The sequence below is a fragment of the Somniosus microcephalus genome, chromosome 31 (assembly GCF_052327205.1).
Source record: "Somniosus microcephalus isolate GS21.2 chromosome 31, FLI_Smic_1.0, whole genome shotgun sequence".
In the NCBI taxonomy this organism is placed as follows: domain Eukaryota; kingdom Metazoa; phylum Chordata; class Chondrichthyes; order Squaliformes; family Somniosidae; genus Somniosus; species Somniosus microcephalus.
The window spans coordinates 7,924,627-7,950,681 of NC_141017.1; the positions used below are offsets into that span (position 1 = coordinate 7,924,627).

The 26,055-nt window shown below is 54.3% G+C and overlaps 1 protein-coding gene across 3 annotated transcripts in view; it reads left to right on the forward strand.

Moving 5' to 3' along the window:
- cyp4f3 (cytochrome P450, family 4, subfamily F, polypeptide 3) overlaps positions 1-26,055 on the forward strand; it is a 95,080-nt gene that overhangs the window by 30,410 nt on the left and 38,615 nt on the right. Inside the window, exons 3-7 of one of the 3 annotated variants that reach the window (XM_085971509.1) lie at positions 11,564-11,708; positions 15,818-15,871; positions 17,381-17,508; positions 18,273-18,394; positions 22,233-22,500. In XM_085971509.1, the coding sequence (XP_085827635.1) occupies positions 11,564-11,708; positions 15,818-15,871; positions 17,381-17,508; positions 18,273-18,394; positions 22,233-22,500 (717 nt within the window). The remainder of the gene's footprint in view (positions 1-11,563; positions 11,709-15,817; positions 15,872-17,380; positions 17,509-18,272; positions 18,395-22,232; positions 22,501-26,055) is intronic. The other 2 variants (XM_085971508.1, XM_085971510.1) reach the window with 2 other exon arrangements.

Here is a 26,055-nt window from a genome sequence, read left to right on the forward strand (position 1 = left end):
CTCAGTCTCTCTCTCTCTCTCTCTCTCTCACTTTTCCCTTTCTCTCTCGATCTCCCCCTCTCTCCTCTCCCCTCTCCCCTCTCCTCTTCTCTCTCTCTCTCTCACTCTCCCCTTTCTCTCTCTCGGTCTCCCTCTCTGTCTCTCCCTCCCCCCTCCCCCTCTCCCTCTCTCTCTCTCACTCTCCCCTTTCTCTCTCTCAGTCTCCCTCTCTGTCTCTCCCTCCTCCTCCCTCTCTCTCTCTCTCTCTCTCTGTCTCTCCCCCCCGCCTCTCTCTCTGCACTAAGGGTTCTGTGTGAAATGGATGAGGACAGTCTCAGTCACTGTGGCCGCGCTAGGTGTTGACTCCGTCACCGCCTCATTAACATGACCGTTTGTATGTCCAGTCTCTAATACTTAGCCCTGAGCCACACTAACTCTATCCTGCAGGCTCGAGCTCTGTGTGTTTTGGCCAATTTAAGATATTTGTTTAGAGGTTGATTTCTCGATATAAGTTGCTACCAATCCCTTAATCCAAAAAAGCCCTGCGTAATCCGTGGTGATTTTAAAATGGAGCCTGACTGCGGTGCTAGATTATGGAATAAGTGTCCCCTGATCCACTGCATGTACCTCACAGGACACTCCCCACGGCCCCTACTCACCGGCCTGTACGATCTGTCCCTTAAATTAGAAGTGGGCAATTGTTTTAAATCCGTTTTTCAAAGCAGGAATTGTCTTTAAAAAGTCCTTTTGAATTTTCTTCCATTTATGTAGAACGTTCCGCCCTCCCTGCTGTGGTGCCGTCCCTTCAGAATAGAGAGAAGAAGCTGCTGAGAGTTTAAACTGAGCACCTCGGGGATAGGCCTGAAACCACAGATGGTTTCAGTTATCATTTGACATTCATGTCAAATCCCAAGCCAGGATTGGAGAAGTTGATTGTTTTCAAGAGGGAGTCAAAGATCCAAACATATTTTGGAAATATCTTTTGTGACTTTTTGTTAGTGGAAATGCTCCTCCTCGGGCCTAGAGCAGGGCCCTCTGTCCTCCTCGGGCCCAGAGCGTGGGCCCTCTGCTCCTCCTCAGGCCCAGAGCGTGGGCCCTCTGCTCCTCCTCGGGCCTAGAGCGTGGGCCCTCTGCTCCTCCTCGGGCCCAGAGCGTGGGCCCTCTGCTCCTCCTCGGGCCCAGAGCCTGGGCCCTCTGCTCCTCCTCGGGCCCAGAGCGTGGGCCCTCTGCTCCTCCTCTGGCCCAGAGCCTGGGTCCTCTGCTCCTCCTCGGGCCCAGAGCGTGGGCCCCCTGCTCCTCCTCGGGCCCAGAGCGTGGGCCCCCTGCTCCTCCTCTGGCCTAGAGCGTGGGCCCCCTGCTCCTCCTCGGGCCCAGAGCGTGGGCCCCCTGCTCCTCCTCGGGCCCAGAGCGTGGGCCCCCTGCTCCTCCTCGGGCCCAGAGCGTGGGCCCCCTGCTCCTCCTCGGGCCCAGAGCGTGGGCCCCCTGCTCCTCCTCGGGCCCAGAGCGTGGGCCCCCTGCTCCTCATCGGGCCCAGAGCGTGGGCCCCCTGCACCTCCTCTGGCCCAGAGCCTGGGCCCTCTGCTCCTCCTCGGGCCCAGAGCGTGGGCCACCTGCTCCAACTCTGGCCCATAGCGTGGGCCCTCTGCTCCTCCTCTGGCAAGAGCGTGGGCCCTCTGCTCCTCCTCTGGCCCGGAGCGTGGGCCCTCTGCTCCTCCTCTGGCCCGGAGCGTGGGCCCTCTGCTCCTCCTCTGGCCCGGAGCGTGGGCCCTCTGCTCCTCCTCTGGCCCGGAGCCTGGGCCCTCTGCTCCTCCTCTGGCCCGGAGCCTGGGCCCTCTGCTCCTCCTCTGGCCCGGAGCCTGGGCCCTCTGCTCCTCCTCTGGCCCGGAGCCTGGGCCCTCTGCTCCTCCTCTGGCCCGGAGCCTGGGCCCTCTGCTCCTCCTCTGGCCCGGAGCCTGGGCCCTCTGCTCCTCCTCTGGCCCGGAGCCTGGGCCCTCTGCTCCTCCTCTGGCCCGGAGCCTGGGCCCTCTGCTCCTCCTCTGGCCCGGAGCCTGGGCCCTCTGCTCCTCCTCTGGCCCGGAGCCTGGGCCCTCTGCTCCTCCTCTGGCCCGGAGCCTGGGCCCTCTGCTCCTCCTCTGGCCCGGAGCCTGGGCCCTCTGCTCCTCCTCTGGCCCGGAGCCTGGGCCCTCTGGCCCGGAGCCTGGGCCCTCTGCTCCTCCTCTGGCCCGGAGCCTGGGCCCTCTGCCCCTCCTCTGGCCCGGAGCCTGGGCCCTCTGCCCCTCCTCTGGCCCGGAGCCTGGGCCCTCTGCCCCTCCTCTGGCCCGGAGCCTGGGCCCTCTGGCCCGGAGCCTGGGCCCTCTGCTCCTCCTCTGGCCCGGAGCCTGGGCCCTCTGCTACTCCTCTGGCCCGGAGCCTGGGCCCTCTGCTCCTCCTCTGGCCCGGAGCCTGGGCCCTCTGCTCCTCCTCTGGCCCGGAGCCTGGGCCCTCTGCTCCTCCTCTGGCCCGGAGCCTGGGCCCTCTGCTCCTCCTCTGGCCCGGAGCCTGGGCCCTCTGCTCCTCCTCTGGCCCGGAGCCTGGGCCCTCTGCTCCTCCTCTGGCCCGGAGCCTGGGCCCTCTGCTCCTCCTCTGGCCCGGAGCCTGGGCCCTCTGCTCCTCCTCTGGCCCGGAGCCTGGGCCCCCTGCTCCTCCTCTGGCCCGGAGCCTGGGCCCTCTGCTCCTCCTCGGGCCCAGAGCGTGGGCCTTCTGCTTACCCTCGGGCCTGGAGCGTGGGCCCTCTGATCCTCCTCGGGCCTAGAGCGTGGGCCCTCTGCTCCTCCTCGGGCCTAGAGCGTGGGCCCTCTGCTCCTCCTTGGGCCTAGAGCGTGGGCCCTCTGCTCCTCCTCGGGCCTAGAGCGTGGGCCCTCTGCTCCTCCCCGGGCCTAGAACCTGGGCCCTCTGCTCCTCCTCGGGCCTACAGCCTGGGCCCTCTGCTCCTCCTCGGGCCTACAGCCTGGGCCCTCTGCTCCTCCTCGGGCCCTAGAGCGTGGGCACCCAGTCCTCCTCGGGCCCTAGAGCGTGGGCCCTCTGCTCCTCCTTGGGCCCAGAACATGGGCCCTCTGCTCCTCCTCGGGCGCAAAGCGAGGGCCCTCTGCTCCTCCTCGGGCCTAGAGCGTGGGCCACCTGCTCCTCCTCTGGCCCATAGCGTGGGCCCTCTGCTCCTCCTCTGGCAAGAGCGTGGGCCCTCTGCTCCTCCTCTGGCCCGGAGCGTCGGCCCTCTGCTCCTCCTCTGGCCCGGAGCCTGGGCCCTCTGCTCTTCCTCTGGCCCGGAGCCTGGGCCCTCTGCTCTTCCTCTGGCCCGGAGCCTGGGCCCTCTGCTCCTCCTCTGGCCCGGAGCCTGGGCCCTCTGCTCCTCCTCTGGCCCGGAGCCTGGGCCCTCTGCTCCTCCTCTGGCCCGGAGCCTGGGCCCTCTGCTCCTCCTCTGGCCCGGAGCCTGGGCCCTCTGCTCCTCCTCTGGCCCGGAGCCTGGGCCCTCTGCTCCTCCTCTGGCCCGGAGCCTGGGCCCTCTGCTCCTCCTCTGGCCCGGAGCCTGGGCCCTCTGCTCCTCCTCTGGCCCGGAGCCTGGGCCCTCTGCTCCTCCTCTGGCCCGGAGCCTGGGCCCTCTGCTCCTCCTCTGGCCCGGAGCCTGGGCTCTCTGCTCCTCCTCTGGCCCGGAGCCTGGGCCCTCTGCTCCTCCTCTGGCCCGGAGCCTGGGCCCTCTGCTCCTCCTCTGGCCCGGAGCCTGGGCCCTCTGCTCCTCCTCTGGCCCGGAGCCTGGGCCCTCTGCTCCTCCTCTGGCCCGGAGCCTGGGCCCTCTGCTCCTCCTCTGGCCCGGAGCCTGGGCCCCCTGCTCCTCATCGGGCCCAGAGCGTGGGCCCCCTGCTCCTCATCGGGCCCAGAGCGTGGGCCCCCTGCACCTCCTCTGGCCCAGAGCCTGGGCCCTCTGCTCCTCCTCGGGCCCAGAGCGTGGGCCACCTGCTCCAACTCTGGCCCATAGCGTGGGCCCTCTGCTCCTCCTCTGGCAAGAGCGTGGGCCCTCTGCTCCTCCTCTGGCCCGGAGCGTGGGCCCTCTGCTCCTCCTCTGGCCCGGAGCGTGGGCCCTCTGCTCCTCCTCTGGCCCGGAGCGTGGGCCCTCTGCTCCTCCTCTGGCCCGGAGCCTGGGCCCTCTGCTCCTCCTCTGGCCCGGAGCCTGGGCCCTCTGCTCCTCCTCTGGCCCGGAGCCTGGGCCCTCTGCTCCTCCTCTGGCCCGGAGCCTGGGCCCTCTGCTCCTCCTCTGGCCCGGAGCCTGGGCCCTCTGCTCCTCCTCTGGCCCGGAGCCTGGGCCCTCTGCTCCTCCTTGGGCCTAGAGCGTGGGCCCTCTGCTCCTCCTCGGGCCTAGAGCGTGGGCCCTCTGCTCCTCCCCGGGCCTAGAACCTGGGCCCTCTGCTCCTCCTCGGGCCTACAGCCTGGGCCCTCTGCTCCTCCTCGGGCCTACAGCCTGGGCCCTCTGCTCCTCCTCGGGCCCTAGAGCGTGGGCACCCAGTCCTCCTCGGGCCCTAGAGCGTGGGCCCTCTGCTCCTCCTTGGGCCCAGAACATGGGCCCTCTGCTCCTCCTCGGGCGCAAAGCGAGGGCCCTCTGCTCCTCCTCGGGCCTAGAGCGTGGGCCACCTGCTCCTCCTCTGGCCCATAGCGTGGGCCCTCTGCTCCTCCTCTGGCAAGAGCGTGGGCCCTCTGCTCCTCCTCTGGCCCGGAGCGTCGGCCCTCTGCTCCTCCTCTGGCCCGGAGCCTGGGCCCTCTGCTCTTCCTCTGGCCCGGAGCCTGGGCCCTCTGCTCTTCCTCTGGCCCGGAGCCTGGGCCCTCTGCTCCTCCTCTGGCCCGGAGCCTGGGCCCTCTGCTCCTCCTCTGGCCCGGAGCCTGGGCCCTCTGCTCCTCCTCTGGCCCGGAGCCTGGGCCCTCTGCTCCTCCTCTGGCCCGGAGCCTGGGCCCTCTGCTCCTCCTCTGGCCCGGAGCCTGGGCCCTCTGCTCCTCCTCTGGCCCGGAGCCTGGGCCCTCTGCTCCTCCTCTGGCCCGGAGCCTGGGCCCTCTGCTCCTCCTCTGGCCCGGAGCCTGGGCCCTCTGCTCCTCCTCTGGCCCGGAGCCTGGGCCCTCTGCTCCTCCTCTGGCCCGGAGCCTGGGCCCTCTGCTCCTCCTCTGGCACGGAGCCTGGGCCCTCTGGCCCGGAGCCTGGGCCCTCTGCCCCTCCTCTGGCCCGGAGCCTGGGCCCCTCCTCTGGCCCGGAGCCTGGGCCCTCTGCCCCTCCTCTGGCCCGGAGCCTGGGCCCCTCCTCTGGCTCGGAGCCTGGGCCCTCTGCCCCTCCTCTGGCCCGGAGCCTGGGCCCTCTGCCCCTCCTCTGGCCCGGAGCCTGGGCCCTCTGCCCCTCCTCTGGCCCGGAGCCTGGGCCCTCTGCTCCTCCTCTGGCCCAGAGCCTGGGCCCCCTGCTCCTCCTCGGGCCTAGAGCAGGGCCCTCTGCTCCTCCTCGGGCCTAGAGCAGGGCCCTCTGCTACAGGCCTCTAAAAGCTGACCACAAGAAGGCAAGTGACGGGAAGTAGCCTCGGGGGAGAGGGCTGGATTGCTCTCTGTGTAATTTCTTCTCCCTGGAGCGCTCGTTCCTTTCCCTTTCGTACAAAGCGAGGGGGCCTGACCAAATCCGGAGGCCCAGTCGGCGTCTGCAGCTCGCTGGAAACACGCTGGTGAGGCCCGGAGTCTAATTTCGGGTGAGCCTGGGGCCTCCAGATCCTGGCGCGCTCCCAGTGCACCATCGACTCTGTGGCTGGAAATGAGCCGAACTTATTATTAGTCTCCGTGGTTTCTTGCAGCACAGAAACCAACTGGCTCGAGCCACACCAATCGAACTGTGTTCTGCATTGTGCCTGGGTACCGTGTACATCACTGCTGACCATGTGATGTAGACACTGAGAGCCCTCAGCATGAACCGGTTCACATCTCTAAGCAGGGCCTTAGCACAGGATCTTACACATTCTCTGTGTGGAACAATGTGCGAGTCTTTGACATTGTATTAATAGCCAACCCTTCGAAACTCGCAACGTCACATTTGTTTTAGAACCATTTAATTTACAACACAAAAGCAGCCATTTGGCCCATCGTGTCTGTGCTGCCTCTTTGCTTCACTAATCTAAAGACTCATCCCACTGCCCCGCTCTCTCCCATAGCCCTGTATCAATCCCAAACTAATCTCACTGCCCCGCTCTCTCCCCATAGCCCTGGATCAATCCCAAACTAATCCCACTGCCCCGCTCTCTCCCCATAGCCCTGGATCAATCCCAAACTAATCTCACTGCCCCGCTCTCTCCCATAGCCCTGTATCAATCCCAAACTAATCTCACTGCCCCGCTCTCTCCCCATAGCCCTGTATCAATCCCACATTAATCCCACTGCCCCACTCTCTCCCATAGCCCTGTATCAATCCCACATTAATCCCACTGCCCCGCTCTCTCCCATAGCCCTGTATCAATCCCACATTAATCCCACTGCCCCGCTCTCTCCCCATAGCCCTGTATCAATCCCAAACTAATCTCACTGCCCCGCTCTCTCCCCATAGCCCTGTATCAATCCCACACTAATCCCACTGCCCCGCTCTCTCCCATAGCCCTGTATCAATCCCACATTAATCCCACTGCCCCGCTCTCTCCCCATAGCCCTGTATCAATCCCAAACTAATCCCACTGCCCCGCTCTCTCCCATAGCCCTGTATCAATCCCACACTAATCCCACTGCCCCACTCTCTCCCATAGCCCTGTATCAATCCCAAACTAATCCCACTGCCCCGCTCTCTCCCATAGCCCTGTATCAATCCCACACTAATCTCACTGCCCCGCTCTCTCCCATAGCCCTGTATCAATCTCACACTAACCCCACTGCCCCGCTCTCTCCCATAGCCCTGTATCAATCCCAAACTAATCTCACTGCCCCACTCTCTCCCATAGCCCTGTATCAATCCCAAACTAATCCCACTGCCCCGCTCTCTCCCCATAGCCCTGTATCAATCCCACATTAATCCCACTGCCCCGCTCTCCTCATAGACCTGTATCAATCCCAAACTAATCCCACTGCCCCACTCTCTCCCATAGCCCTGTATCAATCCCAAACTAATCCCACTGCCCCGCTCTCCCCATAGCCCTGTATCAATCCCAAACTAATCTCACTGCCCCGCTCTCTCCCATAGCCCTGTATCAATCCCAAACTAACCCCAATGTCCCCCTCTCTCCCATAGCCCTGTATCAATCCCAAACTAACCCCAATGTCCCCCTCTCTCCCCATAGCCCTGTATCAATCCCACACTAATCTCACTGCCCCGCTCTCTCCCATAGCCCTGTATCAATCCCACACTAATCTCACTGCCCCACTCTCTCCCCATAGCCCTGTATCAATCCCACATTAATCCCACTGCCCCACTCTCTCCCCATAGCCCTGTATCAATCCCACATTAATCCCACTGCCCCACTCTCTCCCCATAGCACTGTATCAATCCCACATTAATCTCACTGCCCCACTCTCTCCCATAGCCCTGTATCAATCCCACACTAATCTCACTGCCCCACTCTCTCCCCATAGCCCTGTATCAATCCCAAACTAACCCCACTGCCCCGCTCTCTCCCATAGCCCTGTATCAATCCCAAACTAACCCCACTGCCCCACTCTCTCCCCATAGCCCTGTATCAATCCCAAACTAATCCCACTGCCCCGCTCTCTCCCCATAGCCCTGTATCAATCCCATATTAATCCCACTGCCCCACTCTCTCCCCATAGCCCTGTATCAATCCCACATTAATCCCACTGCCCCACTCTCTCCCCATAGCCCTGTATCAATCCCACATTAATCCCACTGCCCCACTCTCTCCCCATAGCACTGTATCAATCCCACACTAATCTCACTGCCCCACTCTCTCCCCATAGCCCTGTATCAATCCCAAACTAATCTCACTGCCCCACTCTCTCCCCATAGCCCTGTATCAATCCCACACTAATCTCACTGCCCCACTCTCTCCCCATAGCACTGTATCAATCCCACACTAATCTCACTGCCCCACTCTCTCCCCATAGCCCTGTATCAATCCCACACTAATCCCACTGCCCCGCTCTCTCCTCATAGACCTGTATCAATCCCACATTAATCCCACTGCCCCGCTCTCTCCCCATAGCCCTGTATCAATCCCACATTAATCTCACTGCCCCACTCTCTCCCATAGCCCTGTATCAATCCCACACTAATCTCACTGCCCCACTCTCTCCCCATAGCCCTGTATCAATCCCAAACTAACCCCACTGCCCCGCTCTCTCCCATAGCCCTGTATCAATCCCAAACTAACCCCACTGCCCCACTCTCTCCCCATAGCCCTGTATCAATCCCAAACTAATCCCACTGCCCCGCTCTCTCCCCATAGCCCTGTATCAATCCCACATTAATCCCACTGCCCCACTCTCTCCCCATAGCCCTGTATCAATCCCACATTAATCCCACTGCCCCACTCTCTCCCCATAGCCCTGTATCAATCCCACATTAATCCCACTGCCCCACTCTCTCCCCATAGCCCTGTATCAATCCCACATTAATCCCACTGCCCCACTCTCTCCCCATAGCCCTGTATCAATCCCACATTAATCCCACTGCCCCACTCTCTCCCCATAGCACTGTATCAATCCCACACTAATCTCACTGCCCCACTCTCTCCCATAGCCCTGTATCAATCCCACACTAATCTCACTGCCCCACTCTCTCCCCATAGCCCTGTATCAATCCCACACTAATCTCACTGCCCCACTCTCTCCCCATAGCACTGTATCAATCCCACACTAATCTCACTGCCCCACTCTCTCCCCATAGCCCTGTATCAATCCCACACTAATCCCACTGCCCCGCTCTCTCCTCATAGACCTGTATCAATCCCACACTAATCCCACTGCCCCGCTCTCTCCCATAGCCCTGTATCAATCCCAAACTAATCCCACTGCCCCGCTCTCTCCCCATAGCCCTGTATCAATCCCACATTAATCCCACTGCCCCACTCTCTCCCCATAGCCCTGTATCAATCCCACATTAATCCCACTGCCCCACTCTCTCCCCATAGCCCTGTATCAATCCCACATTAATCCCACTGCCCCACTCTCTCCCCATAGCACTGTATCAATCCCACACTAATCTCACTGCCCCACTCTCTCCCATAGCCCTGTATCAATCCCACACTAATCTCACTGCCCCACTCTCTCCCCATAGCCCTGTATCAATCCCACACTAATCTCACTGCCCCACTCTCTCCCCATAGCACTGTATCAATCCCACACTAATCTCACTGCCCCACTCTCTCCCCATAGCCCTGTATCAATCCCACACTAATCCCACTGCCCCGCTCTCTCCTCATAGACCTGTATCAATCCCACACTAATCCCACTGCCCCGCTCTCTCCCATAGCCCTGTATCAATCCCAAACTAATCCCACTGCCCCGCTCTCTCCCCATAGCCCTGTATCAATCCCACATTAATCCCACTGCCCCACTCTCTCCCCATAGCCCTGTATCAATCCCACATTAATCCCACTGCCCCACTCTCTCCCCATAGCCCTGTATCAATCCCACATTAATCCCACTGCCCCACTCTCTCCCCATAGCACTGTATCAATCCCACACTAATCTCACTGCCCCACTCTCTCCCATAGCCCTGTATCAATCCCACACTAATCTCACTGCCCCACTCTCTCCCCATAGCCCTGTATCAATCCCACACTAATCTCACTGCCCAATCTCTCCCCATAGCACTGTATCAATCCCACACTAATCTCACTGCCCCACTCTCTCCCCATAGCCCTGTATCAATCCCACACTAATCCCACTGCCCCGCTCTCTCCTCATAGACCTGTATCAATCCCACACTAATCCCACTGCCCCGCTCTCTCCCATAGCCCTGTATCAATCCCAAACTAATCTCACTGCCCCGCTCTCTCCCCATAGCCCTGTATCAATCCCACATTAATCCCACTGCCCCGCTCTCTCCCATAGCCCTGTATCAATCCCACACTAACTAATCCCACTGCCCCGCTCTCCCCATAGCCCTGTATCAATCCCACACTAATCCCACTGCCCCGCTCTCTCCCCATAGCCCTGTATCAATCCCACACTAATCCCACTGCCCCACTCTCTCCCCATAGCCCTGTATCAATCTCACACTAACCCCACTGCCCCGCTCTCTCCCCATAGCCCTGTATCTTCCTTTGCATCCATTTTCCCTTAACAGACGCAATGGTCCCTGCCTCAACCAGCCGATGTGACAAATTATTCCGTGCTCCAACAACCCTCTGTGGAAAGCAGTTTCTCCTGATCTCTCTCCTCACTCTCAGTGACACTTTTAAATTGATGACCACTTGTCCCCGACTCCCCAGTCAGGGGAAGTGGTGTTTCCCTACTCACTCATCTATGAGTAGAGTCCCCCCACCCCGCCGTGTGCGGGCAGAGCCTCTGCCCCAAATACTTGCAACACTGAGGAGCAGCCAGTTAGAACTTTGGAGCATGGTGAGATCTATAAAATAAGTAGTTTCGCTTTTTGAAAGTAATATTGAAGAAACGATCACTACACAAGCGGGAAGTGATGGTGTAAGATTTGACGATTTCTGAATATGTTACCAGGCTCAACATCAGCTTTTGGTAAATGTCCCTCCGGGTCAGTGTTTCCCCAATCCGGGTCAGTGTTTCCCCAATCCGGGTCAGTGTTTCCCCAATCCGGGTCAGTGCTTCCCCAATCCGGGTCAGTGTTTCCCCAATCCGGGTCCCCAATCCGGGTCAGTGTTTCCCCAATCCGGGTCAGTGTTTCCCCAATCCGGGTCCCCAATCCGGGTCAGTGTTTCCCTAATCCGGGTCAGTGTTTCCCCAATCCGGGTCCCCAATCCGGGTCAGCGTTCCCCCAATCCGGGTCAGCGTTCCCCCAATCCGGGTCAGCGTTCCCCCAATCCGGGTTAGCGTTCCCCCAATCCGGGTCCCCAATCCGGGTCAGCGTTTCCCCAATCCGGGTCAGCGTTTCCCCAATCCGGGTCAGCGTTTCCCCAATCCGGGTCAGCGTCTCCCCAATCCGGGTCAGCGTCTCCCCAATCCGGGTCAGCGTTTCCCCAATCTGGGTCAGCGTCTCCTAATCTGGAATACCTTTTTCAATGATCACCGGTTTTTTGACTAATCTTTTCCGACTTTCTGTCTTGTAATTATTACTAAATTAATCTTTCCAGTGGTTATTCCAAAATGACATAGAAGGAAAGTTGATCCTGAAATTCTTGGCTTGGTGTATTGTTTTTTTAAAATCTCAGCCTCCTATTTCTTCCTGCTGACATGGCTCTGCCTCTGATCGGCCCCGATCTTGCTGTTACACTTCAAATCAAATTGTCTTTGCGTTTCTAAGATTGATTGAACACTGAGGATACGCCAGCCCATTGCACTCTGCGAAAATCAGCCATACCTCGGTTTTAATTGTGGTTGTGGATTTAATGACCGATTCCTGTGATTCTCTGGTTTAATTTCTCCTTTGTCTTTTGCTCTCATCTGGATCTTGTTCCATTAGATTCGCAGTACAGAGGAGGGGCTGGCCCTGGTTAATGAAATCGTCAAACGCCATGTGTACTGCTCTCTCACGTGGTTCGGACCCATCTATCCAATAGTGAGGCTCTTCCATCCAACCTACGTCAAATGTGTCCTACTGGCATCAGGTAGAGGAGTGTCATCACTGAAAAATCAATCAGGAGGTTCAGGCATTTGGTTTAATGTAAATCTTCAGTATCATTAAGCTCAAGTCCTGGTACTGTTATTTCTGTCTGTGATCAAAGGGAACTCTCCTGCTTCCTTTCAAAAGAGAATTTGATAAATACTTGAAAAGGAGAAATTGGCTGGGCTGTGGGAAAAGAGCGGGGGAGTGGGACTAATAGCTCTTTCAAAGAGCCGGCACCGACACGAAGGGCCGAATGGCCTCCTTCTCTGCTATGACAATGGCACCAAGTTCTGCTCTTTAGCACTTCCTGGTAGACTGAGAGCCAGTTGGTAATTTATTAATGAACCTCAACTCTGCCTAACCTCACTGACTCTTTTATTTCACTGAGACTTTATAAAATGAACCAAGCATTTTGCAATAAAGGCAACTCGTTGGAGCTTTGCAGCAAACTCGGACTGAAAGGTGATGAGGTGAGGAGGTCCTCGGTCAGTCGCTGCCTTGGGCAGAAGACGAGCTCCAATGTGGCTCACTATTTCAGTAACTTCTTAAGGCAGTGCTTATTTATGTTTACTTTGTTTTAGATCCTTCCTCCACCCAGCCCGAGAGAATGGGCAATCTGCTCCCAGGACTCTGGCACTGCCAGTCCTGAGGTGGCCGTTTTCAGGTGTATGGGAACATTCGCCTGGCCCCTCCGATGGGTTTTCTCCCATCTCTCGGGAAGTATCTGAGCTCTGCCCCCACAGTGAGATCACCTGTACGCTCCAGGTACAAACCTGCACCTGGCGGATGGCGAACACGCTGCCAAAATCTTGGGTCAAAGGTCATGGTTCACAGAGCAAAATTCGACTGCAATTGGATGAAGCACGAGGATGTGCAATAAAAGCCGCACACCGCACGGCGAAAGCGTCTACTCCAAGGCAAATTTGGACTCTTGCTCCAGCTCAATATTTTTAACTTTCCAAGAGGGTTTAATGATCAATTACAAACTTCCCTTGTTGATGCAATTGGTTTAATGTTTAACAAATGCAAAGTGCAGCCTGTTTGCCCTTTGGTTCGGTAGCGTGTATCTGAGTGTACACAAAAACATAGAAACATAGAAGATAGGAGCAGGAGTAGGCCATTCGGCCCCTCGAGCCTGCTCCGCCATTCAATGAGATCATGGCTGATCATCCAAATTCAGTACGCTGTTCCTGCTTTCTCCCCATATCCCTTGATCCCTTTAGCCTTAAGAAATATATCCAACTCCTTCTTGAATATATTTAATGAACTGGCCTCCACTGCCCTCTGTGGCAGAGAATTCCACAGGTTCACCACTCTCCGGGTGAAGAAATTCCTCCTCATCTTAGTCCTAAATGGCTTACCCCTTATCCTTAGACTATGACCCCTGGTTCTGGACTCCTCGGCCATCAGAAACATCCTTCCTGCATCTAGTCTGTCCAGGCCTGACAGAATTTTATAGGTTTCGATGAGATCCCCTCTCAATCTTCTAAACTTCAGTGAGTATAAGCCCAATCGACACAATCTCTCCTCCTACGTCATTCCTGCCATCCCAGGTATCAGCCTGGTGAATCTTCGCTGCACTCCTTCCATGGCAAGAACATCCTTCCTCAGATAAGGCGACCAAAACTGCACACAATACTCAAGGTGTGGTCTCACCAAGGCCCTGTACAACTGCAGCAAGACATCCTTGTTCCTGTACTCGAACCCTCTTGCTACGAAGGCCAACATACCATTTGCCTTCTTAACCGCCTGCTGCACCTGCATGCTTACCTTCAGCGACTGGTGCACAAGAACACCCAGGTCTCTTTGCACTTCCCCTTCTCCCAATCTATTGCCATTCAAATAATAATCTGCCTTCCTGTTTTTGCCACCAAAGTGGATAACCTCACATTTATCTACATTATAGTGCATTTGACATGTTTCTGCCCAATCACCCAACCTGTCCAAATCATACTGGAGTTTCACGACATCCTCCTCATAGCATACCCTCCCAACCAGCTTTGTGTCGTCTGTAAATTTGGAGATATTACATCCAATTCCCTCATCCAGATCATTAATATATATTGAGAACAGCTGGGGTCCTAGGACCGATCCCTGCGGTACCCCACTAGTCACTGCCTGCCACTCGGAAACCGACCCGTTTATCCCAACTCTTTGCTTTCTATCTGCCAACCAGTTCTCTATCCAAGTCAATACCTTGCCCCCAATCCCATGTGCCTTAATTTTGCACGCTAATCTCTTATGCGGGACCTTATCGAAAGCCTTCTGAAAGTCCAAATACACCACATCCACTGGTTCTCCCTTATCTATTTTACCAGTTACATCCTCAAAAAATTCCAGTAGATTAGTCAAGCACGATTTACCTTTTGTAAATCCATGTTGACTTTGTCCAATCCTGTCACTCCTTTCCAAGTGCTCTGCTATTACATCTTTTATAATGGACTCTAGCATTTTCCCCACTACCGATGTCAGGCTTACCGGTCTATAATTCCCCACTTTTTCTCTACCACCTTTTTTGAATAGTGGGGTAACATTAGCTACCCTCCAATCCATGAGTACTGTTCCTGAGTCTATCGAGTTCTGGAAGATGACCAGCAATGCATCTACTATCTCCAGGGCCACTTCCTTAAGTACCCTAGGATGTAGATTATCAGGCCCTGGGGGTTTATCGGCCTTCAATCCCGTCAACTTCCCCAGCACCATTTCCCTACAAGTACTGATTTCTTTCAGTTCCTCCCTCTCATTAGTCCCTATGTTCCCCGACATCTCTGGGAGGTTATTTGTGTCCTCCTTTGTGAAGACGGAACCAAAATATGTATTTAATTGGCCTGACATTTCTTTGTTCCCCATTATAAATTCCCCTGATTCTGACTGTAAGGGACCTACGCTTGACTTCACCAATCTTTTTCTCTTCACATATCTATAAAAGCTTTTACAGTCAGTTTTTATGTTCCCTGCAAGCTTACTTTCATAATCTATTTTCCCCCTCTTAATTAATCCCTTTGTCTTCCTTTGCTGAATCCTAAACTGCTCCCAATCCTCAGGTTTGCTGCTTTTTTGGCCAATTTATATGTCCTCTCTTTGGATCTTATGTTATCCCTAATTTCCCTTGTTAGCCACGGTTGAGTCACCTGACTGTATCTGAATCTAAGGGCAAAAAGGATCAATTGCCCCTTTAAATGCAGGATCCGGAGTGGATGTTTATTGAGTATGTGTGCTGCCCCTACCTCCACATTCATACTGGGGGTCCACACTCACTCCTCCCACCGTTCGTCCCTCCCTGGACTTGCCTGCGGGTGGACCAGGCCGATATTTGAAGGACCCAGACCCAGCTGCTTCAGGCTGCCCGATTGGTGCTCGCAGCTGGCCGGAGCTATTGGAATGAGGCATGAGGATGAATTTAGGACGATCCTTGGGCCTGTCTCTCCTGGCGCGGGTTCAGCGCGCCGAACGTTTCACGCCCTTACCAAGCGCTAGCGAACTTGGGTCCTCGAATGCTTTGAGTTCCAAGGAGCTGAAATTTCAATCCTGTCCATTTCCAGTGACCCTCAGGATGTGCCTCACCTCCCCCATGTCACGAGATGCACCCTATTCCAAACCTTGACTCCCAGTTCCTGTGTGCTGTGTTTTCTGTTCTGTGACCTGCTCTGTGACATGGCTCCTTGCTGTATTGCCTGGATGCCGCAGGCCATGCTACAGTGAATCCTGTGGTCTTGTTCACCAGCTCCGACCGGGATCCCTGCCCAGGGTCCGTTCCTCTTATCACAGCTCGGTGCTGACATCACGGCGACACGTGGTGTGTCTGCACCATACTGCGGCTCTTTAAAGACTGGAGACGCAGGGCAATGACTGACGAGGCACCAGGAATGGGCAAGTGGTGACTGTGGGAAAACTTGGTGACATTTAGAAACTTGGTCGTGATGACAGTGGGACTCGGACAGTTACAGCTCAGCTCAGAGTGAAACTAACCCACCCTAGATAATGAGCATTTTACGTTTCGAATTGTATAATTTCTGTCTAATCTTCGTGGCGATGTAGCTTTCTTCCTTCGAGCTCAAGTTATTTGACAGTTTTAGTGTTTCTAAGGCTTGACTTCACCTCCTGTTTCAGCTCCCATTGCCCCGAAGGACGAGTTGTTCTACGGGTTCCTCCGGCCTTGGTTGGGTAAGCAGCGGCCATTTTGTGCCTTTCTCTTGTGTCTATACAATGTTCTCACCCCTTTGTATTCCTCCATCGGGTGACACCGCGCTGCGCGGTGACATCATAGAGCTGGCACCAGGGAGTGCCCTGGCTCAAGCCCATGGGTAAGGTGAGCAGCGACTCGGCAGCAACATCCCTGAAAGGAGGCTCAGGATGTGGGAGGGGTGCTGCCCACAATCTACGCTGTTTGGGGGGCTACGTTTCTGGGTAAGTCTGATCGCAAATCCCTTCTCAAAAGCCCACCTCCGCTTCTTTAATGAGATCACAGTGTTACCATCCTGAGTCTTGCTCACAATTCTCTACAAACCGGCCGAGGTACTTTGCTGGGTTACATCGAGTCTACAGCACAGAAACAGGCCATTCGGCCCAACTGGTCCGTGCCAGTGTTTCTGCTCCACACCAGCCTCCTCCCAGCCCTCTTCATCTCACCCCATCAACATATCCTTCTATTCCTTTCTCCCTCATGTGTTTATCCAGCTTCCCCTTAAATCCATCTATACTGTTCACCTCAACCACTCCCTGTGGGAGCGAGTTCCACATTCTCACCACTCTCTGCGTAAAGAAGTTTCTCCTGAATTCCCTATTGGATTTATTAGTGATTATCTTATATTTATGGCCCCTAGTTCTGGTCTCCCCCACAAGTGGAAACATCTTCTCTACGTCTACCCAATCAAACCCTTTCATAATTTTGAGACCTCGATCAGGTCGCCCCTCAGCCTTCTCTTTTCCAGAGAAAAGAGCCCCAGCCTGTTCAGCCTTTCCTGATAGTTACAATCTCTCAGTTATAACTGGTATAGAAACATAGAAGATAGGAGCAGGAGTAGGCCATTCGGCCCCTTGAGCCTGCTCCACCATTTAATGAGATCATGGCTGATCATCCAAACTCAGTACCCTGTCCCTGCTTTCTCCCCATATCCCTTGATCCCTTTAGCCTTAAGAAATATATCCAACTCCTTCTTGAATATATTTAATGAATTGGCCTCAACTGCCTTCTGTGGTGGAGAATTCCACAGGTTCACCACTCGCTGGGTGAAGAAATTCCTCCTGATCTCAGTCCTAAATGGCTTACCCCTTATCCTTAGACTGTGACCCCTGTGAACTTGTGTGGTAGAGAATTCCACAGGTTCACCACTCTCTGGGTGTCATTCTAGTAAATCTTTTGTGCACCTTCCCCAAATGCCTTTTTATAATATAGGGACCAGAAATGTGCACAGTGCTCCAAGTGGGGTCTAACCAGGGTTCGATACACGTTCAACATAACTTCTCAGCTTTTCACTTCTATCGCTCAATAACTGAACTCCAGAGCGAAGAAGCGTGAGTGTGGCAGACATTGTACTCCTTAAACTAACCCTTTGGGACTCTGAGGACCAAGGTCACGAGCTGACCATCTGGGGGTTGTAGTGATGGCACTTTGTTGGCTGATAACTCCTGGCATTGACTGCCCGACCCCTGACCTTTTCTCTTCCTTCTCAGGTGAGGGTCTGCTGATCAGTAAAGGGGAGCGATGGGCTCGTCACCGGCGTCTCTTAACTCCGGCCTTTCACTTCGACATTTTGAAACATTACGTGAAAATCTTCAATCAGTCCACCAGCATCCTGCACGTGAGTAACGGACTGGGTGTGAGTGGGCACGGCCGGTGATGGTGTGAGTGGGTGTGAGTGGGCACGACTGGTGTGAGTGGGTGTGAGTGGGCACGGCCAGTGATGGTGTGAGTGGGCATGGCCAGTGATGGTGTGAGTGGGTGTGAGTGGGCACGGCCGGTGATAGAGAAAAAGCGTGCATGCGTGGTATTTTGAATGGGCTGAGCAGCCCCCAAAAAATTACAGGGAACATTGGTCACCACACATCCAGAACTTAGCGTGAGATCACCACGTGCTGTGAAGGCAGTCACTGTACTGTGTGCATGTGTGTGTCTGCAAGTGTGACTGTGTGTGTATATATATATATATATGTGTGTGTGTGTCTGTGGGTGTATATGTGTGTGTGTCTGTGGGTGTATGTGTGTGTCTGTGGGTGTATATATGTGTGTGTGGGTGTATATGTGTGTGCGTGTGTGCGCATGCGTGTGTGCGCGTGCGCGCGTGTGCACGTGTGCGTGCGTGTGTGTGTGTGTGTGTGCGTGTATAAATGTGTGTGTCTGGATGGCCGTTCAGACTCAGTCCTGAGCCACCCCACCGGTGAGGATTTATCCCCACCCCAGGCCCCTTGAGTTTATTCGTACTGGGTATGGAAGCTTGCGTTCCCCACAATCCGCAGTGCGCACGGTGAGCTGCACCTCGGCAAGTCAAAGTCCAACCACCCATGTGTCAATGTTCTGCTGTTCACCTTTCGCCCAACAATGGAGAATCTTTGTGCTTTGTTACAGGAAAAGTGGTGCAGGCTGATATCGGAGGGGGCGTTCTCCCTGGAGATGTTCGAACACGTCAGCCTGATGACTTTGGACAGTCTATTGAAATGCACGTTCAGCTATGACAGCAACTGTCAGCTGTGAGTGGCCAGGACAGTGGGATGGAGCGATTCAGTGGCTCTCTGTGGGGGGGGGGGTTTGTGCAGCCTGTAGGGATTGGTCAATCATAGAGAGACAGGTCTCCGTGTCACATCCTGCCCTTCACTCCGCCTGTTACTGTCAACAGGAGTACTCAGTGTTGCGTGCTTGACAGAGATTGACAAAGATAGTCCGATGCATTTTTTAATATATGAAGTAGTCCTGTAATGTTGTGTAAGAGGTGACTGGCACAATCTAACTACAGCAACCCCCCATGAATAGAAAAAAGAAAAATAAAGAATTTGCATTTATATAGCGCCTTTCACAACCTCAGGACGTCGCAAAGAGCTTTACAGCCAATGAGGTCGTTTTGTTTTGGAGTGTAGTCACTGTTGTCATATCGGAAACGTGGCAGCCAATCTGCGCACAGCAAGCTCCCACAAACAACAATGAGATAAATGACCAGATAATCTGTTTTTAGTGATGTTGGTTGAGGGATAAATATTGGCCAGGACACCGGGGAGAACTCGCCCTGCTCTTCTTCGAAATAGTGCCATGGAATCTTTTATGTCCTCTTGAGAGAGCAGACGGGGTCTCGGCTTAACATCTCATCTGAAAGACGGCACCTCTGACAGTGCGGCACTCCCTCAGTGCTGCACTGGAGTGTCGGCCTGGATTAGGTGCTCAAGTCCCTGGAGTGGGACTTGAACCCACAACCTCCTGACTCCGAGGCAAGGGTGCTGCCCACTGAGCCACGGCCGACACACAAGAACACTCACTTTGTGCTGCTTGGGGTGTTCTTGAGGTGAGCGGGATACTTTTTTGTTTCAGGTTCCCAGATCCTGAACTTCTGCGGTGGGTTTAGGAAGTATCTGAAGCTAGCTCAGGAGAGGGTGCTGAATAGAATCATAGAAAAATTACGACACAGAAGGAGGCCATTCGGCCCATTGTGTCTGTTTCAGAAAAGAGCTCGCCAGCCTAATCCCATTTTCCAGCTCTTGGTCCGCAGCCCTGTAGGTTACGGCACTTCAGCTGCACATCCAAGTACTTTTTAAATGTGATGAGGGTTTCTGCCTCTATCACCCTTTCAGGCAGTGAGTTCCAGACCCCCACCACCCTTCGGTGAAAAAAGTTCTCCTCAACTCCCCTCTAAACCTTCCACCAATTACTTTAAATCTCTGCCCCCTGGTTATTGACCTCCCTGCTAAGGGAAATAGGTCCTTCCTATCCACTCTATCTGGGCCCCTCATAATTTTATACACCTCAGTCAAGTCTTCCCTCAGCTTCCTCTGTTCCAAGGAAAACAACCCCAGCCTATCCAATCTTTCCTCAGAGCTAAAGTTCTCCAGTCCTGGAAACATCCTCGTAAATCTCCTCTGCACCCTCTCCAGTCCAATTATATCCTTCCTGTAATGTGGTGACCAGAACTGCACGCAGTACTCCAGCTGTGGCCTAACTAATGTTTTGTACAGTTCAAGCATAACTTCCCTGCTCTTATATTCTATGCCTCGGCTAATAAAGGGAAGCATTCCGTATGCCTTTTTAACTGCTTTGTCAACCTGTCCTGCTACCTTTAAGGATCTGTGGACATACACTCCAAGATCCCTCTGTTCCTCCACACCACTCAATATCCTCCCATTAATTGTGTATTCCCTTGCCTTGTTGCCCCTCCCCCAATGTATTACCTCACACTTTTCCAGATTGAATTCCATTTGCCACTTTTCTGCCCATCTGACCAGTCCATTGATATCTTCCTGCAGTCTACAGCTTTCCTCCTCACTGTCAACCACACGGCCAATTTTAGTATCATCTGCAAATTTCTTTATCATGCCCCCTACATTTAAGTCTAAATCATTAATATACACTACAAAAAGTAAGGGACCGAGTACTGAGCCCTGTGGAACCCCACTGGAAAAAACCTTCCAGTCGCATAGACTCCCCTCAACCGTCACCCTCTGCTTCCTGCCACTGAGCCAATTTTGGATCCAATTTGCCACTCTCCCTTAGATCCCATGAGCTTTTACTTTTTTGATCAGCCTACCATGTGGGACCTTGTCAAAAGCCTCGCTAAAATCCATGTAGACTACATCAAATGCACTGCCCTCATCGACCCTCCTTGTTACCTTCTCAAAGAATTCAATCAAGTTAGTCAGACACGACCTTCCCTTAACAAAACCATGCTGACTGTCCTTGATTAGTCTGTGTCTTTCTAAATGAAGGTTTATACTGTCCCTCAGAATTGATTCCAGTAATTTGCCCACCACCGAGGTTAAACTGACTGGCCTGTAATTGCGCGGCTTATCCCTTCCTCCCTTTTTAAACAATGGTACAACATTAGCAGTTCTCCAATCCTCTGGCACCACTCCTGTAGCCAGGGAGGATTGGAAAATGATGGTCAGAGCCTCTGCAAGTTCCTCCCTTGCTTCTTTTAATAGCCTTGGGTATATTTCATCTGGCCCTGGTGATTTATCTACTTTCAAGGATGCTAAACCCCTTTATACTTCCTCTCTTACTATATTTATCCCATCCAATATTTCACTATCTTCCTCCTTAACTTCAACGTTGCCATCGTTCCCCTCTTTTGTGAACACAGCTGCAAAGTATTCATTAATACCTTACCCACATCCTCCGCCTCCACACATAGAGCACCATTTTGGTCCCTGATTGGCCCGATTCTTTCCTTAGTTATCCTCTTGCTCTTTATGTAATTATAAAAGATCTTTGGGTTTTCTTTGATTCTACTTGCCACTATTTTTTCATGCCCTCTTTTTGCTTTCCTAATTTCCTTCTTAATTTCACCTCTACACTTTCTATACTCCCTCCCAGCCTCTTCTCGGACTCCAATAGTGCCATGGGATCTTTTACGTCCACCTGTGTGAGGAGATGGGGAGCTCTCCAAGGTCTGGATTACGGCTTAAATCTGTCTGCTCCACCACGCACCATGGGGTTGATTTTCAGTGTGCCATGAGGCGGGCTTTTAGGCGTGCGGGGGCCTAAAATCCCGAATTCGGGGGTCCCGACACCATCCCGCCCAAAACCCGCCTCCACGTAAGTTTCACAGGAGGCGGGTACCCGCCCCGCACTGGGACCCGCCGACCCGAGGCGGGAAGGGATTAGTACCAATTAACTGCCTGTTAACAGGTAGTTAACAGGCAGTTTTTAGCCTAATCCCTATTTTGAGGGGTGTCGTGTGGGATTCCCGACTGCTCCAAACCACGCCAGGTTAGAGCAGGTGGGCCGTCGGGTTGAAGGAGTTGGAGGGGGTCGCGATGTCGGTGTTCAGGTGAGTGATGGGTGCATGAGTGCAAAGGTAAGTGTGTTTGGTGTGTCTAAAGTGTGTAAAGAAGTTTAAATTACCTGTACTTACCTTAACAGCCTTTCTTCCTCTAGGTTTCGGGAGTCCATCACTCAGCCGGCACAGAAAGCAGAACGGCTGCGATCTGTCAAAAGTGACAGCCTTCAGCTTTCAGTGCCGGTTTGAGTTCTAACTGAGTCTGTGTAGAAGGACTCAGGTTAGAAGTCAGACTGTCAGTGTTTGACAGCTTCAAACAGCTGTGAAACACTGATATTTCATCTGTCAAGACCTCTTGACAGATGAAATTTCAGTCTGTGATGTCACCTGTTGCCGGGTGGCCCTTAATTGGCCTGCTGAGCCCGCTGGGCGGGCTCAACAAGGTCAATCAAGGGAAACTCGCGTGGATTGGCCGCATCTCGATGTAGGCGGGACTAAAACCCAAAAGTTGTAGTCCCGCCTCCTTCCCGACAGCTTAATGAAAATCGACCCCCATGTTACAGCTCTAACACTGCGATCTCAGCTCTTGTCTATATGTTCCTTCATAGGAAGTCCAGTGACTATATTGCCGCCATATACGAGCTGAGCATGCTGGTGGTGAAGAGGGAGCGATATTTGCCACATCACTTCAACTTCATTTACAAACTGTCGTCCAATGGGAAGCGATTCGACAGGGCGTGTAATCTGGTTCACTCGTACTCGCTGGGTGTGGTGCAGAGTCGCCGGGAGGTCCTGAAAGAGGAGGGAACGGAGACTTGGCTCCAGTCCAAGCAAGGCAAAGTCATGGACTTCCTGGACACTCTACTGCTGTCAAAGGTCAGGCTTTACCCACTGTGAACGGAGCCGCACTTGATCCACAATCACAGCCCTTCGTTTACACAGCGGGTGTTACCTCCTCACATTGTCCCAAAGTGTTTTCACACCCAGTGACGTGCAGTCAGGGTTGTTGTGTAGATCGTTAGAAAGCGAGTCTCCATCCGCTTTCGAATCCTGGGTTGAATACTGTAAAGAAGAGAGACTTGCATTTCTATAGCGCCTTTCACAACCTCAGGATGTCCCAAAGCACTTTACAGCCAATGAAGTACTTTTTGTAGTGTAGGATCTGCGCACAGCAAGGTCCCACGAGCAGCAATGTGATACTGACCAGTTTTTAGTGATGTTGATTGAGGGATAAATATTGGCCAGGACACTGGGGAGAACTCCCCTGCTTTTCTTCCAATAGTGCCATAGGATCTTTTACATCCACCTGTGTGGGCAGATGGGGCCTCGGTTTAACGTCTCATCCGAAAGACGGCACCTCCGACAGTGCAGCACTCCCTCAGCTACTGCACTGGAGTGTCAGCCTGGATTATGCGCTCGAGTTTCTGGATTGGGGCTCGAACCCACAACCTTCTGACTCAGAGTGCAGTGAATCAAAGGGATGGATTGTAAGTTGGAGCAGGTTTCTGGTGGGGAATTGCGTTAGCAAATTAATTTCCGGCCTGCAGCAAAATGAGGCCGTGGTGATTTTAACCTCCACCTGGAATGGGCGGGACGCAGCTGCCAGCTGGTGAAAACTCGGTGGCCCTTGGCCACCTTCTGGCACTCGGGAGTTACCGAGAGGATTTCAAGGGAGGGAAAGATGCACTGCAGCAACTCGCCAAGCTCCTTCGGCAGCACCTCCCAAACCCGTGACCTCTTCCACCTAGAAGGACAAGGGCAGCAGGCGCACAGGAACACCATCACCTCCAAGTTACACACCATCCTGACTTGGAAATATTTCGCCAATCCTTCATCGTCGCTGGGTCAAAATCCTGGAACTCCCTCCCTAACAGCACTGTGGGAGTACATTCACCACACGGACTGCAGCGGTTCAAGAAGGCGGCTCACCACCACCTTCTCTAGGGCAACTAGGGATGGGCAATAAATGCCGGCCTTGCCCACATCCCGAGACTGAATTTTTAATGAGGTCCAAGGCAGAGGAGGCCGAACCTTTCCTTGTGGGGCAGGGAGGAGCACTGCTGTACCCCTAAACTCACCTTGAACCTTCTGCTTCCAGTCCTCGTCTGACAGTTCTTCACCTGGCTCAGGGAGTGCGCCAAATGGCCCGAGGATTGTTGGGCCCAACACTTGTAGCGTAATAAATACAAATAAAATCAAGAATTCAGAAAGGAATCACAAACTTGCAGGTTAAACCTGTGCAGCGTGCTTTCCAGTCAGTCCTGAAACTGTCCCCAGCACAGCCCACCCCAGCCTGTCGGGGTGGAATACGCATCCCTGATGAAGGATATGCCCCCATTCCCCCCCCCCCCCCCGATACCTGGCGGCCAGCCCAGCGCGCTCCTCGCACCAGCGTGTGCAAGAAAACTCTCTCTTGGTTGGCTCTTTTCGGCTTGAACAAGCAGATAATGTGCCAGCAACCTCCATTCTCTACCTGCTCCCTGGCCCCCTGCCCTCACCCCCCCCCCCCCCCCACCCCGTGCTCTCTGCTCAGTCTGACCCTGAAGTTTTTCCACCTACCTGCCCAGGTGAGTTATCGCACCTCCTGCCTATCAATCCCCGTCTTGAAATTTTCAATTGACCCCCAGCCTTTTGGGGGAGAGAGTTCCAGATTTCCACTGCCCTTTGTGTGAAGAGGTGCTTCCTGAATGGCCTGGCTCTAATGTTAAGTTTATGGCCTCTTGCTCTGGACTCCCTCACCAGAGGAAATCGTTTCTCACTATCTACCCTATCGAATCCTTTAATCATCATAAACACATCAATTAGACGCACCTTAATCTTCTGTACATGGAGGGAATACAAGCCTAGACTGTGCAACCTGTAATATTTCATAATTTAACCTTTAAACCCTGGTATCAAACTGGTGAACCTGTGCTGCTCCCCGCCAAGGCCAATATATCCTTCCTGAGGTGCGGGGCCCAGAAACATAGAAACATAGAAGATAGGAGCAGCAGTAGGCCATTCGGCCCCTTGAGCCTGCTCCACCATTCATGGCTGATCATCCAAATTCAGTACCCTGTCCCTGCCTTCTTCCCATATCCCTTGATCCCTTTAGCCTTAAGAAATATATCCAACTCCTTCTTGAATATATTTAATGAATTGGCCTCCATCGCCTTCTGTGGCAGAGAATTCCACTGGTTCACCACTCTCTGGGTGAAGAAATTCCTCCTCATCTCTGTCCTAAATGGCCTACCCCTTATCCTTAGACTGTGACCCCTGGTTCTGGACTCCCTGACCATCGGGAACATCCTTCCTGCATCCAGTCTGTCCAGTCCTGTCAGAATTTTATAAGTTTCAATGAGATCCCCTCTCATTCTTCTAAACTCCAGCGAGTACAAGCCCAATCGTCCCAATCTCTCCTCATACGTCATTCCTGCCATCCCAGGTATCAGCCTGGTGAATCTTCGCTGAACGCAGTGTCCAGATGGGGTTTAACCAGAGCTCGGTACAGCTGGACCATCATTTCCATCCTTTGTGTTCCACCCCTCCTGAGATAAAGGCCAACATTCCATCAGCCTTTTAAAATTATTTTCTGCACCTGTCCACCAGCTTTTCGTGATTTCTGTACTCAGACCCTGAAATCTCTCCGCTCCCCCACAGTCCCCAGCTTCTCACCATCTAGAGGATCCTCTGATCGATCTTTCTTAGCTCCAAAGTGGATGACCTCACACTTCCCCACATTGAACTCCATCTGCCACAGTTTTGCCCACTCACTGAATCTATCGATGTCCCTTTGTAACTTTCTCCTCCCATCCACACAATTACTGTGTCACCTAACTTGAGCCGGTTGCGAGGGTCAGCGAGCGGGTTCTGACGATGGGTCAGTGAGCGGGTTGCGAGGGTTGGCAAGCGGGTTCTGACGATGGGTCAGTGAGGGGTCAGTGAGCGGGTTGCGAGGGGTCAGTGAGCGGGTTGCGAGGGTCGGCGAGCGGGTTCTGACGATGGGTCAACTGAGCGGGTTCTGACGGTGGGTCAGTGAGCGGGTTCTGACGATGGGTCAGTGAGCGGGTTCTGACGATGGGTCAGTGAGCGGGTTGTGACGATGGGTCAGTGAGCGGGTTCTGACGATGGGTCAGTGAGCGGGTTGTGACGATGGGTCAACTGAGCGGGTTCTGACGGTGGGTCAGTGAGCGGGTTCTGACGATGGGTCAGTGAGCGGGTTCTGACGATGGGTCAGTGAGCGGGTTCTGACGATGGGTCAGTGAGCTGGTTGCGAGTGGTCAGTGAGCGGGTTGTGACGATGGGTCAACTGAGCGGGTTCTGACGGTGGGTCAGTGAGCGGGTTCTGACGATGGGTCAGTGAGCGGGTTCTGACGATGGGTCAGTGAGCGGGTTCTGACGATGGGTCAGTGAGCTGGTTGCGAGTGGTCAGTGAGCGGGTTCTGACGGTTG